The 13,300-nt window shown below is 40.7% G+C and overlaps 1 protein-coding gene across 5 annotated transcripts in view; it reads right to left on the reverse strand.

The window, feature by feature from the left end:
• LOC106589259 (dnaJ homolog subfamily C member 7) overlaps positions 1–13,300 on the reverse strand; it is a 112,690-nt gene that overhangs the window by 41,394 nt on the left and 57,996 nt on the right. For 4 of the 5 annotated variants that reach the window (XM_045710142.1, XM_045710139.1, XM_045710140.1 and 1 more), the window contains exons 7-10: positions 5,706–5,763; positions 3,896–3,984; positions 3,472–3,596; positions 1,542–1,655 (exon numbers count right to left, since the gene is read on the reverse strand). In XM_045710142.1, coding sequence (XP_045566098.1) covers positions 1,542–1,655; positions 3,472–3,596; positions 3,896–3,984; positions 5,706–5,763 — 386 coding nt within the window. The remainder of the gene's footprint in view (positions 1–1,541; positions 1,656–3,471; positions 3,597–3,895; positions 3,985–5,705; positions 5,764–13,300) is intronic. The other variant, XM_014178978.2, reaches the window with a different exon arrangement.

Below are 13,300 nucleotides of genomic sequence, written 5' to 3' on the forward strand. Positions count from 1 at the left end.
TGGGAGCAATTTCCAAATGCATGAAGGTACCACGTTCATCTGTACAAACAATAGTACGCAAGTATATACACCATGGGACCACGCAGCCATCATACCGTTCTGTCTCCTAGAGATTAATGTACTTTGGCGCGAAAAGTGCAAGTCAATCCCAGAACAGCAAAGAACCTTGTGAAGATGCTGGAGGAACAGGTACAAAATTATTTATATCCACAGTAAAACGAGTCCTATATCGACATAACCTGAAAGGCCGCTCAGCAAGGAAGAAGCCACTGCTCCAAAACCGCCATAAAAAAGCCAGACTACAGTTTGGAACTGTACATGGGGACAAAAATCTTACTTTTCGGATAAATGTCCTCTGGTCTGATGAAACAAAAATAGAACTGTTTGGCCATAATGACCATCGTTATGTTTGGAGGAAAAAGGGAGATGCTTGCAAGCCGAAGAACACCATCCCAACCGTGAAGCACGGGGGTGGCAGCATCATGTTGTGGGGGTGCTTTGCTGCAGGAGGGACTGGTGCACTTCACAAAATAGATGGCACATCATCAGGAAGGACAATTATGTTGATATATTGAAGCATTATCTCGGGACATCAGTCAGGAGGTTAAAGCTTGGTCGCAAATGGGTCTTCCAAATGGAAAATGACCGCAAGCATGCTTCCAAAGTTGTGGCAAAATGACTTAAGGACAACAAAGTCAAGGTATTGAAGTGGACATCAAAGCCCTGACCTCAATCCTATAGAACATTTGTGGGCAGAACTGAAAAAGCGTGTGCGAGCAAGGAGGCCTACAAACCTGACTCAGTTAAAAATTCACCCAACTTATTGAAGGAAGCTTGTGGAAGGCTACCCAAAACATTTGACCCAAGTTAAACAATTTAAAAGCAATGCTCCCAAATACCAATTGCGTGTATGTAAACTTCTGACCCACTGGGAATGTGATGAAAGAAATAGAAGCTGAAATAAATGATTCTATTATTCTGACATTTCACATTCTTAAAATAAAGTGGTGATCCTAACTGACCTAAGACAGGGAATTTTTACTAGGATTAAATGTCAGGGATTGTGAAAAACTGAGTTTAAATGTATTTGGCTAAGGTGTATGTAAACTTCTGACTTCAACTGTATGTCAAAACAATTATATTACAGTGACTGCATTTATTTGTCTGGCCAATTACCATTATCCAAAATTCCATGACCCTCACAGCCCTACTATTAACTAATTGACCAGCTGGTGATGTCACCAGGCAGGCCAAAACTCCATTTCACCAAAACAGGCTGAATATTCAATAAAAAGGCATAATGTTCATAATTTCACAGTATTATTCCAACCTCATAGTGTGGAAATATATATAAAACACAGGAAAATCACATTTTGACAGCACTTGCCCTTTAAAAAATAAAAAAAATAAAATGTGTTAAGTAGGTCAAGTGAAGGTAAATGTTCAATGGGAAAACAAGAGGGAAGATCTAGGTATGCATGTATAAGTATTTGTTTAATAATCCTAGGTCATTTAAAATACTCAAGGTCACTTGGACCCACCTCCTGCTGCGCCTGGCTGTTGCTGGGCTCCAGTTCCAGGACCTTCTGAAAGCAGCGGCTGGCTGCCATGGCGTTGCCCAGAGACAGGTGACACTTGCCCTCTCGCAGATGGCCCTGTGGTGCAGTGGGTGGAAAGATACTTCCTGGTTAAAGCTGCTGGAGGACAACAAAGGGTTGGTGTGCTCCACATTGGGTTCTGATTAGAGCCCAACCGATATCGGATTTCTGGATCCAATACCAGTTTTAGAGGTTGAAATTAGCCAATTAACGACATAACTGCCCCCAATTTTTTTGTAAATATTTTGCTGGAATGAAAAGTATAGTTCGGGCAAAATAAATTCTGCTCCAAATGACAACTTTAAATGAATTCACAAATTTTAGCAACAAATCTTATAAATTAACATTTAAGAGCATTATACATTTCCTAGTTTGCATGATGAATAACTACAAATCTGCAACTTCTTACTAGACATAAGTAAGGTGTGAACAATTATAAATTTTTTGTAGGCCTACGCAAAACTGATTTAACTTAAGTTATCCTCAAGGAATGCAAAGCCAAATACAAAGCACACATAAAAAAGCCAGGGGAGGGAACATCATGAACTAACACTCACACTTTACTTCCCCACCCCCCCAACTAGCACTGACTTTGCTGAGAAACTTTGAGGAAAAATGTACTTACTATGACTGAGATATATGGTTGTCCCACCTAGCTATCTTAAGATGAATGAACTAAGTCGCTCTGGATCATCTGCTAAATGTAATTAGAATACTATAAAAATGTGAATACTTTAATAGGATCTCTATGGGAGGGACAATATGTGGTGTACAGTAGGTAGATGCCCAGGCTGAATTAATAAACGTAGTGTCAATGTAAATATGAAAATTGCACTTGTAATGTTGTACTGCCGCTTTAATAACAGGCAGTGAGATGACAATGTTCTATCCGAATCATCACCAGATAGTCAGTCATCGCTCTTCTCGAAAGTCTAAGCTATCATTTAAACTTTAAAGCATTTGTACTGATCTTTAACCAAGCCTAAGTCTCAAATCATTACAGCACTTTGGTTCACAAGCAATGTTATTCAATACAAAATGTATTAGCTAGATATTTCAAATCTGTATGGTCAGCGATACTTTTGAGTCACAACTCGTTCTAGCTAGTAACAATCTAATCACAATATCAGCACATGGCCTGAATGACAGGCACAGACAATAACTGCAACCAGTGTTATTGTATAACTTTCGCCACCAGTCCAGTCATTAGCAGCACAGACTGCCAGGCATGCTAGCTAAAATACTTTGCTAGCTAATGTTAGCAAATTGAGAACTTTGCATCGGTGAAGTGTACATAGCCAGTTTGATATACTTTGATTAATTACTTTTTCAAATGCAGTTGCATCGTCAAACCAGCATGCCTACTACTGTTCACAATAAACCCTTTGCGATCTGCTGGCTACTGAATGATGTTCAGTGAGAGGCTTAAATAAGACTAGAGAGCCATCTCAGGGGAAACCTGGAAAAATGATAGTAATATCTCAGATTATGCTCAGATTTGTGTATTTATTTGTTAATTCATGTATAAATAATATCGTCATTTTAAAGACGGAAGACTGATACAAATATATTTGTGAAAGGACAATATCGGCCAATGGATTTATCGGTAGGGCTCTAATTGTGATACTCAGAAGTATCATGTCAAGGAAACAAAACATGATGCAGTCTATTTCTTGAGGAAAACAGTCCTAATTGGAAACAGTCAAAATTATGTTTATTTTCCAATATACAGCACATATTTTATATAAAGTAGGTTCTTAAAGGACTCAAGAGTTCGAAAATGTAGTATTGTAATACTGGTATACAACCCTATGCTCGACTCCCAATTCTACAATGACGTCACGCCGCTGAAGCAAGCAGGCTGAACTCTGACCTTCATGAAACAGTCGTCCAGCCGCACAGCCCGCTGGGAGTCCACCAGGGCCTCTCGGAAGCGGCACAGCATCATGAGGGTGGCCGCCCGGTTTCCATAGTAACTGGCGTTTTTAGGACATGCATCTGATAAAAACAAAAAGGGAACCATATTCTCAAGAGTCACACCTGTAATCAATCACTTTGAAACAACAATCTACAATTCCAGAGAAACATATCAGCATGTCTGGATACCGAAATATAATAGCATTCGCTGAATGTTCAAACTGGTCGTCAATGAGAATTGGCTCTAACGATCCAGTTAAATACGAACTATATAATTTGAGAATCCTTCAAAAAAAAAAGTGCCTACACAGTTGCTCTCTACACTATGGCCTAGCATGTTGTTACTAAACTAAGGTACAAAGCTAGTGTTGCATTCTCACCAATGGCCTTTGTGTAGTAGTTAAATGCCTCAGAATAATCCTTCTTGACGTAGAAAGCATTTCCTTGATCTTTGAAGCCCTCAGCCTCCCTGAGAGGAAAAAACACCAAACAGTTGAAATTTGTAGGCTAAAGAGAGAAACAAAACGGAGCAAAGGCTATCTACCAAAAATGCTGCAATACCCTTATCAATACGTTACCTACAATTCAGCAGTAATTGATATACAATTACGCTTAACAAGCCAGTTAAGCAGGGGAAAATCCATTAACAAATCCTCTTTACTTGCTCGTTGGTATTTTGATTGTGATGTCAGCAAAAATATTCAGAGGCAATCTATTTGTGCATAGCAGCCAGGGGATCTTGTCTTGGTAACAAACTCATTTTGACCTATGAGAATGAATTTGCTTAGTGTACCAAATAGGAAAGCACAGTTGGCATGTTTACCTGATTGGAACAAACAGAACAGCCCCAACTGGCCCAGTGTGAGGACATAGAAGGCACTGGAGCAAAACCAATGGAGGGGGATTAAATAAAGATCTCATTAAGACATAGGCCTACTGCTAGGGGATGTGTAGTCTACTCGATCGGATATAGCGGCTATTTAGCAACTGTCCCCTCCGTTCCAATTCAAAGTTGTGCCCCTGAGTCTATGGACAAGCAATCCATGCTTTGGTTTAGTTTGCCTGGCACTGTTTCCAAATGCTAACGTTTTAGAATTTGTGGCACAAATCCCATTCAAATCATGGTTCCAATTTCAGCCCTTTTCACACATCCTGTCCAAATTATCCAAAAGCACCTAAAAATGGATTGTGACGCTCAGTCACTTACAGTTGATTTGAACATGATGCTTAAGAAATTCTAATAACGGTCCCATGACTTGAATGGGATTTGTGACACAAATGCAACCGTGCCAGCCACTGCAAGGGAAACTAAACCAAAGCATGGATTGCTGCTATACCTTGTTCATAGACTGTTTACAGGGTAAGGAAACCAATGAGAGTTCTATTAACCTGAGCCGTGGTGCACCCGTCTATGGCCCGTGACGTGAAAGAGCAAAAACAGTAATATAGGTTGCTCAGTCAAGTTGTCAACAAGGCAGCATTATCCAGAAACGTACATCTCTTTACATAGAAAATACATTTGAACTAGTTTCCATTGGGAAGGCAGATAAAAGGCATTTTCACAAAAATAACTAACTTTTGTATGTCAAATCACAATCCTATTCAGCTAAATGTCTGCGTTTCATTAGTTATCGCTCTGTCAGTGAATACAATTGAATCATGTTTTGGCATGATTACACGTCTCATTTCAAGTAGCTAGCTGCAGGCTTAAACAAATATTCAATCATATACTTTGCATAGAAAATCAAATAAAAGCATGGAGATAGAAAGGTGTGTCACGTATGCTAGAATGGATGTTTCAAAACGACAGCTGCATATGCATATTAGCTAATACATATGGCAAAGCCTAGACATATCGCATAACTTGCAATACGATCTTCTCCAAAAACAGTTGTACAATGCGCTGTGCAATAAGAACCTGCTACGAACTGGCTCGTAGCCCGTAACAAAGAGACGACTAAGAAAGAAATACCAAAAATTATTTAATAAATATAAGTAACTTATATACAAGTAACAATGGTGTTTAGTCAGTAGTGTAAGTGAGTGGATGTGTACATTGATGGTGATGAGGGGTGTTGAGAGGTGCCAAAATAAATGAACAAAGAAGCCCCAAAATGCCCCAACAAAAACAACGTGTCTGCGCAGAGTCTCCTCGAAGTATGGGGGAAAGTATTTATCGCCAGGACACACCTGAGCCAAGGTGTGTCCCATCTCGCAGACGATCCTCCCAGCGCCACCCACCGACATCCTATTAGGGAAAACAAGAGCAGAGAGAAATAATTTGTCAGAGTGGGAGAACCCGGACGGGGACCACACCAACCAAAAAATATTTCTAAATATTAAAAAACAAACATATTGCCCTGGTTAAAGCTATCCCACTGCCCCAGCCAACCTCATCCTCCCCAGACCTCGGCAACCTTCAAGAGGAAAGAAAAAACGAGGACAGAGCAGGGAACAGATGACAGGAGCGTCAAGACAACATAAAATAAACAGTTTCCCGGTTACGTGGACAAAAATCATACGTCACAACACTCAGGGACTACACGCATAAGAAAGCACATGTCCACCGATCAATAGAACCAGATGCGTTCATGCACGAGAGAGCATCATCAACAACATTATCAGACCCCCTAATGTGCCGCACATTGAGATGGAATGCCTGTAAGAACATTATCCTCTGGTTAGGACACATCAAGAAGGTGAGAGGGTTATGGTCGGTGTAGACTAGAGGTCGACCGATTAATCGGAATGGCCGATTAATTAGGGCCAATTTCAAGTTAAAACAATCAGTAAATCGGTATTTTTGGACACTTTTTTTTTTTTTTTTACACACCTTTATTTAACGAGGCAAGTCAGATTAAAAACACATTCTTATTTTCAATGACGGCCTAGGAACGGGGGTTAACTGCCTTGTTCAGGGGCAGAATGACAGATTGTCACCTCTGGGATTCGTTTTTGCAACCTTCCGGTTACTAGTCCAACGCTCTAACCACCTGCCTTACATTGCACTCCACGAGGAGCCTGCGTGGCAGGTTGACTACCTGTTACACGAGGGCAGCAAGAAGCCAAGGTAAGTTGCTAGCTAGCATCAAACTTATCTTAATAACCTGTTGGGGCTAGGGGGCAGTATTGAGAATTTTGAAAAAAATATGTGCCCGTATTTAACTGCCTCCTACACCAACTCAGAAGCTAGAATATGCATATTATTGTTCATGTTCGGATAGAAAACACTGAATTTTCTAAAACTGTTTGAATGGTGTCTGTAAGTATAACAGAACTCATATGGCAGTCAAAACCCTGAGACAAATTCTGACAGGAAGTGGATACCTGATGTGTTGAATTACCTTTAAGCCTATGCCATTGAAACACAGGGGCTTATTAATTGTTGACCACTTCCTATGGCTTCCACTAGATGTCACCAGTCTTTACAAAGTGTTTTGAGTCTTATACTGTGAGAACTGAACGAACAAGAGCCTTGGAACGGTGGTGGCCGATTAGACTCTGGCCCGGGAGTTCATGTTGGGTACCCTCGTTCCAATACGTTTTAAAAGAGAATGCAATCGTCCGCCTTGAATATTATTCATGTTCTGGTTAAAAAAGGCACTAATGATTTATGCTATACAACGTTTGACATGTTTGAACAAACGTAAATATTTTTTTCCCCTCGTTCATGACGAGAAGTCCGGCTGGCTTAGATCATGTGCTAACAAGACGGAGATTTTTGGACATAAATGATGAGCTTTTTTGAACAAAACTACATTCGTTATGGACCTGTGATACCTGGAAGTGACATCTGATGAAGAGAATCAAAAGGTAATGGATTATTTACATAGTATTTTCGATTTTAGATCTCCCCAACATGACGTCTAGTCTGTATCGCAACGCGTATTTTTCTGGGCGCAGTGCTCAGATTATTGCAAAGTGTGATTTCCCAGTAAGGTTATTTTTAAATCTGGCAAGTTGATTGCGTTCAAGAGATGTAAATCTATAATTCTTTAAATGACAATATAATATTTTACCAATGTTTTCTAATTTTAATTATTTAATTTGTGACGCTGACTTGACTGCCGGTTATTGGAGGGAAACGATTTCCTCAACATCAATGCCATAGTAAAACGCTGTTTTTGGATATAAATATGAACTTGATAGAACTAAAAATGCATGCATTGTCTAACATAATGTCCTAGGAGTGTCATCTGATGGAGATTGTCAAAGGTTAGTGCATCATTTTAGCTGGTTTTCTGCTTTTGGTGACGCCTGTCTTTGAATTGACAAAACATTACACACAGCTATTGTCAATGTACTCTCCTAACATAATCTAACTTTATGCTTTCGCCGTAAAGCCTTTTTGAAATCGGACAACGTGGTTAGATTAAGGAGATGTTTATCTTTCAAAGGGTGTAAGATAGTTGTATGTTTGAGAAATTTGAATTATGACATTTAATTGTTTTCAAATTTGGCGCTCTTGATATTTCACCTGTTGTTGATAGGGTGTACCAGGGGTGGGACGCTTGCGTCCCACATAGCCCATAGAGGTTAACATACTCACTAGTTAACTACACATGGTTGATGATATTACTAGTTTATCTAGCGTGTCCTGGTTGCATATAATCGATGCGGTGCCTGTTCATTTCTCATTGAATCACAGCCTACTTCGACAAACGGGTGATGATTTAACCAGCGCATTTGCGAAAAAAGCACTGTCGTTGCACCAATGTACCTAACCATAAACATCAATGCCTTTCTTTAAAATCAATACACAAGTATATATTTTTAAACCTGCATATTTAGTTAAGAAATTCCTGTTAGCAGGCAATATTATAACTTGGGAAATTGTGTCACTTCTCTTGCGTTCCGTGCAAGCAGTCAGGGTATATACAGCAGTTTGGGCCGCCTGGCTCATTGCGAACTGTGTGAAGTCCATTTATTCCTAACAAAGGCCGTAATTAATTTGCCAGAATTGTACATAATTATGACATAACATTGAAGGTTGTACAATGTAACAGGAATATTTAGACTTAGGGATGCCACCCGTTAGATAAAATACGGAACGGTTCCGTATTTCACTGAAATAATAAACCTTTCGTTTTCTAAATGATCGTTTCCGGATTCGTCCATTTTAAATGACCAAAGGCTCGTATTTGTGTGTTATGTTAGAGTTAATTATATGATTTGATAGAGCAGTCTGACTGAGCGATGGTAGGCAGCAGCAGGCTCCTAAGCATTCATTCAAACAGCACCTTTGTGCGTTTGCCAGCAGCTCGTCGCAATTCTTCAAGCATTGCGCTGTTTATGACTTCAACTCCCGAGATTAGAATCAGGTCAACTCCTAGCGTTAGAAACTCACTCAAACAATAAAAAGAAAGTCTCAGGGTCCTTCTCATTAGATTTTGGCAACAGCCGTAAGTTTCCAACAATATCAAGTGTGTCCGGAGCAGGAACGAAAGAGAAAGCGACCCTTAGGTGAATCAGGGTCATATTCCATAAGCAAACTCTCCCCAGAGAACCTTCCTTCCCTAACCAATTCTAGCCGCTCGTTGCAGCTTGATTTTAGCAAGCTCCAAATACTCTAAATTCCAATTCCTTATGTTTAACACAATCAGCGCGCTACAAATCCTATTTGAATTCCAAATCATGCTTAACACGATTATGCTCAAGCTATAACAGAAGCAGTTAGTTCTGCTGTTCAGAAGACTACTAGGGCTAACAGATGGAGCGGCCATTGCAGCGAAACAGGGAGATGGCTGGAGAGTCCTCGGCAGAGGCTGCCCCAGTGGTAACTACGAGTATACCACTCTCCATCAGATTGACCTGCAATGTCAATAACAGAATGTTATTGATTTATCACTAATTTCACCAACTGTACTTTAGTACATAATTCGAACAGTTCCTCTGATGGAACATGAATGAACATTTGACGCCATAATCACAACTACTAAAAAAATTATACAAATCTCACTCTTCCCCTCTGCTGAGCACACCAGACTGGACTAAAACAAGATAAGTGCCAATCACACTGGGCACCACAGGAGAGAGATGAGCTATACAGCACCAGTCTAAATTTGGCACACCTACTCATTCAAGGGTTTTTCTTTATTTTTACCATTTTAAAAATGGTTGAATACTGAAGACGTCAAAACTATGAAATGACACATATGGAATCATGTTGTAACCAAAAAAAAAGGTGTTAAATCGAAATACATTTCATATTTAAGTTTCAACAAAGTAGCCTTGATTACAGCTTTGCACACTCTTGGCATGCTCCCAACCCGCTTCATGAGGTAGTCACTTGGAATGCATTTCAATTAACAGATGCGTCTTGTTAAAAGTTAATTTATGGAATTTATTTCCTTCTTAACGCATTTGAGCAAATCAGTTGTGTTGTGACAAGGTATGGGTGGTATACAGAAGATGGCCCTATTTGGTAAAATACCAAATTCCATATAATGACAAGAACAGCTCAAATAAGCAAAGAGACAGTCTATCATTACTCTAAAGAACTTTGAAAGTTTCTTCAAGTGCAGTCGCAAAAACCACCAAGCGCTATGATGAAACTGGCCCTCATGAGGACCGCCACAGGAATAGAAGACCCAGCGTGACCGCTGCTGCAGAGGAAACGTTCATTAGAGTTACCACCCTCAGAAATTGCAGCCCAAATAAATGCTTCAGAGTTTAAGTAACAGACATCAACATCAACTGTTCAGAGGAGACTGTGTGAATTAGGCATTTATGGTCAATTGCTGCAAAAGAACTACTAAAGGACACCAATAAGAAGAGACTTGCATGGGCCAAGAAACACAAGCAATGGACATTAGACCGGTGGAAATCTGTCCTTTAGTCCAAATTTGAAATGTTTGGGATGAGTCGGACCACAGAGTTAAGAAAACGCGGCCAACAAGTGCTCAGCATATGTGGGAACTCCTTCAAGACTGTTGGAAAAGCATTCCAGGTGAAGCTGGTTGAATGCCAAGAATGTGCAAAGCTGTCATCAAGGCAAAGGGTAAAAATATATTTAGATTTTGTTTAACACCATCTTGGTTACTGCGTGATTCCATGTGTTATTTCATAGTTGTGATGTCTTCACTATTATTCTACAATGTAGAAAATTATAAAAATAAAAACCCTTGAATGAGTAGGTGTGTCCAAACTCTTGACTGGTATTGTACAAGGTGCTTCGCCAAATCCTACAACAGCTGAACCCTAGTTTTCGTGCGGATTCGCGATGGGTAATTAAGCACTGTAGCCCGCTAGAAGGGGGGGCAGCAAAATAGCAGATCCCCCCCCGAGCAACAGATGTGCCCCCGAGACAACTGATCGGCTCCACGGACCCCACACAATATTTTTCCCCGGGACACACCCGAGCCCAGGTGTGTCCCATCTCGCTGACAACCCTCCCGGCTCCGCCAACCGACAATCCTGTTAAGGATAACAAGAGCAGAGAGAAAGAATTTGGCAAACAGGGTGGGAGGGTCTTCACAAACCATAGTTAAATTTCTAAACGAGGTGAGTTCTCAAATAGCAGCTTCTCAATACCATGCATAATGTAGGATGCATTGGAATAAGGTATGGAGAATAATAGAGCCTGTAGGATTATAGTTCGGAAATGTGAGTTTTAAATACTAAATGTTCAGTGTATGCGAGTATATTTAGGTGGTTTAAATTATTAACCTTTAAAAGTTGACTGTCATATCTTGCCAATCCATTCATTATTCTACTACTAACTATGACTGAGTACGAGACATGTTTTCCATTATCTAAATATAGTGTAACCTACCAATCAACGTCTATTTATTGCCATGGAGGGCACAATCTTAGTCCAGAAATTAAAAGCTTTTACCATGTATGCCAAAAGCCTGGGCCTCTGAGACTGTAGAAGAGTCATCAACGCATGCTTCAGTTTTCCCCCACCTCTCTAGGAGCATTTGTGTACCCAAGCCCTATAGGCGGATTGAAAGGATCCCACCCTAGTCACTAATGTAGCGGACCGATGTAGACAGACAAGTGCCTTAGCGGAATGCAATCTAAAGTTTGTGTCTTGTGTGGTCCAGAGACGAGAACTCTACCATCTATGGCAAAAGCCTGGGCTCCTGACGGGGACAATAGAATTCTCCCCAATGCATGTTACAATAGTAAAATAATTGTCACCTGTTAAACTGGTTCACATTGAATTGAGTCTTTGAGATGTTCAAACAGGCACATATCTGCAGTTGGTGTTCTTCAACTCTAAAATGCACTAGATTGTTTAAGACCAACCCCAAAAAGAAAAGACAGCAGGCAAATGCATATCTGGTTCCAATGACTAAATAGTGACAGCAGGGCTAGTTCAAACTGCAGTAGGATGGTTCTCCTTACAGCCCATGCTTGGCGAATAGCACTTGGTTGATCTCTGGGAGAGGGACACAGGAGAGCTGAATAGATAATGTGAGACAAAAGTGAGAGACCTGAATGAATAAAATAAATCACAGCAAAGTAAAGTAGTTTGTGAGCTAGAAAATGTACATCCTGACAGTCATCCTACTTCAACTATTGACAGGGATAATGAGGCATTTCTTATTTGTCAGTATAAATGAAATTAGTGGGTCCTGCCTTTGACTGTATTAGATTTACACTACTTGTCCTACAGATCAGTCCTCTTAAATTATTACTTGGAATAAACTGATAGCTAAAACGCTCAACTTCCCGGAATTACATGCTAGCTAGTGATAAAACTACACTACATGACCAAAAGTATGTGGACATCTGCTCGTCAAACATCTCATTCCAAAATCATGGGCAATAATATGGACTTGGTCACCCCCCCCCCCCACCCCCCACTACTATAACAGCCTCCACTCTTCTGGGAAGGCTTTCCACTTGATGTTGGAATATTCCTGCAGGAACTTGCTTACATTCAGCCACAAGAGCATTACTGAGGTCAGGCACTGATGTTGGGCAATTAGGCCTGGCTCGCAGTCGGTGTTACAATTCGTCCCAAAGGTGTTCGATGGGGTTGAGGTCAGGGCTTTGTGCAGGCCAATTAAGTTCTTCCACACTGATCTAAACAAACCATTTCTGTATGGACCTTGCTTTGGGCACGGGGACATTGTGCGGCAGGTAGCCTAGTGGTTAGAGCGTTGGACTAGAAGCGGAAGGTTGCTAGATCGAATCCCCGAGCTGACAAGGTAAAAATCTGTTGTTCTGCCCCTGAACAATGCAGTTATCCCACTGTTCCTAGGTCGGCGTTGAAAATAAGAATTTGTTCTTAACTGACTTGCCTAGTTAAATAAAAGGTTAAATACAACTTTTTTTTTAAGTCACGCTAAAACAGGAAAGAGCCTTCCCCAAATTGTTGCCACAAAGTTGGAAGCACAGAATCGTCTAGAATGTCATTGTATGCTGTAGTGTTAATTCCAGTGAAGGGAAATCTTAAGAGGCCTAGCCCAAACCATGAAGAACAGCCCTAGAACATTATTATTCTACCTCCACTGAACTTTACAGTTGGCACAATGCATTCGGGTAGGTAGCGTTCTCCTGGCATCCGCCAAACCCAGATTAGTCCGTAGGACTGCCAGATGGTGAAGAGTGAGTCATCACGCCAGAGAAAACATTTCCACTGCTCCAGAGTCCAATGGGGGCGAGCTTTACATCACTCCAGCCGACGCTTGGCATTGTGCATGGTGATCTTAGGCTTGTGTGTGGCTGCTCGGCTATGGAAACCCATTTTGTGAGGCTCCCAACAAACAGTTATCGTGCTGACGTTGCTTCCAGGGGCAGTTTGGAACTTGGTAGTGAGTGTTACAACCAAG

This window comes from Salmo salar, chromosome ssa28, assembly GCF_905237065.1.
Source record: "Salmo salar chromosome ssa28, Ssal_v3.1, whole genome shotgun sequence".
NCBI classification, from domain to species: Eukaryota; Metazoa; Chordata; class Actinopteri; order Salmoniformes; family Salmonidae; genus Salmo; species Salmo salar.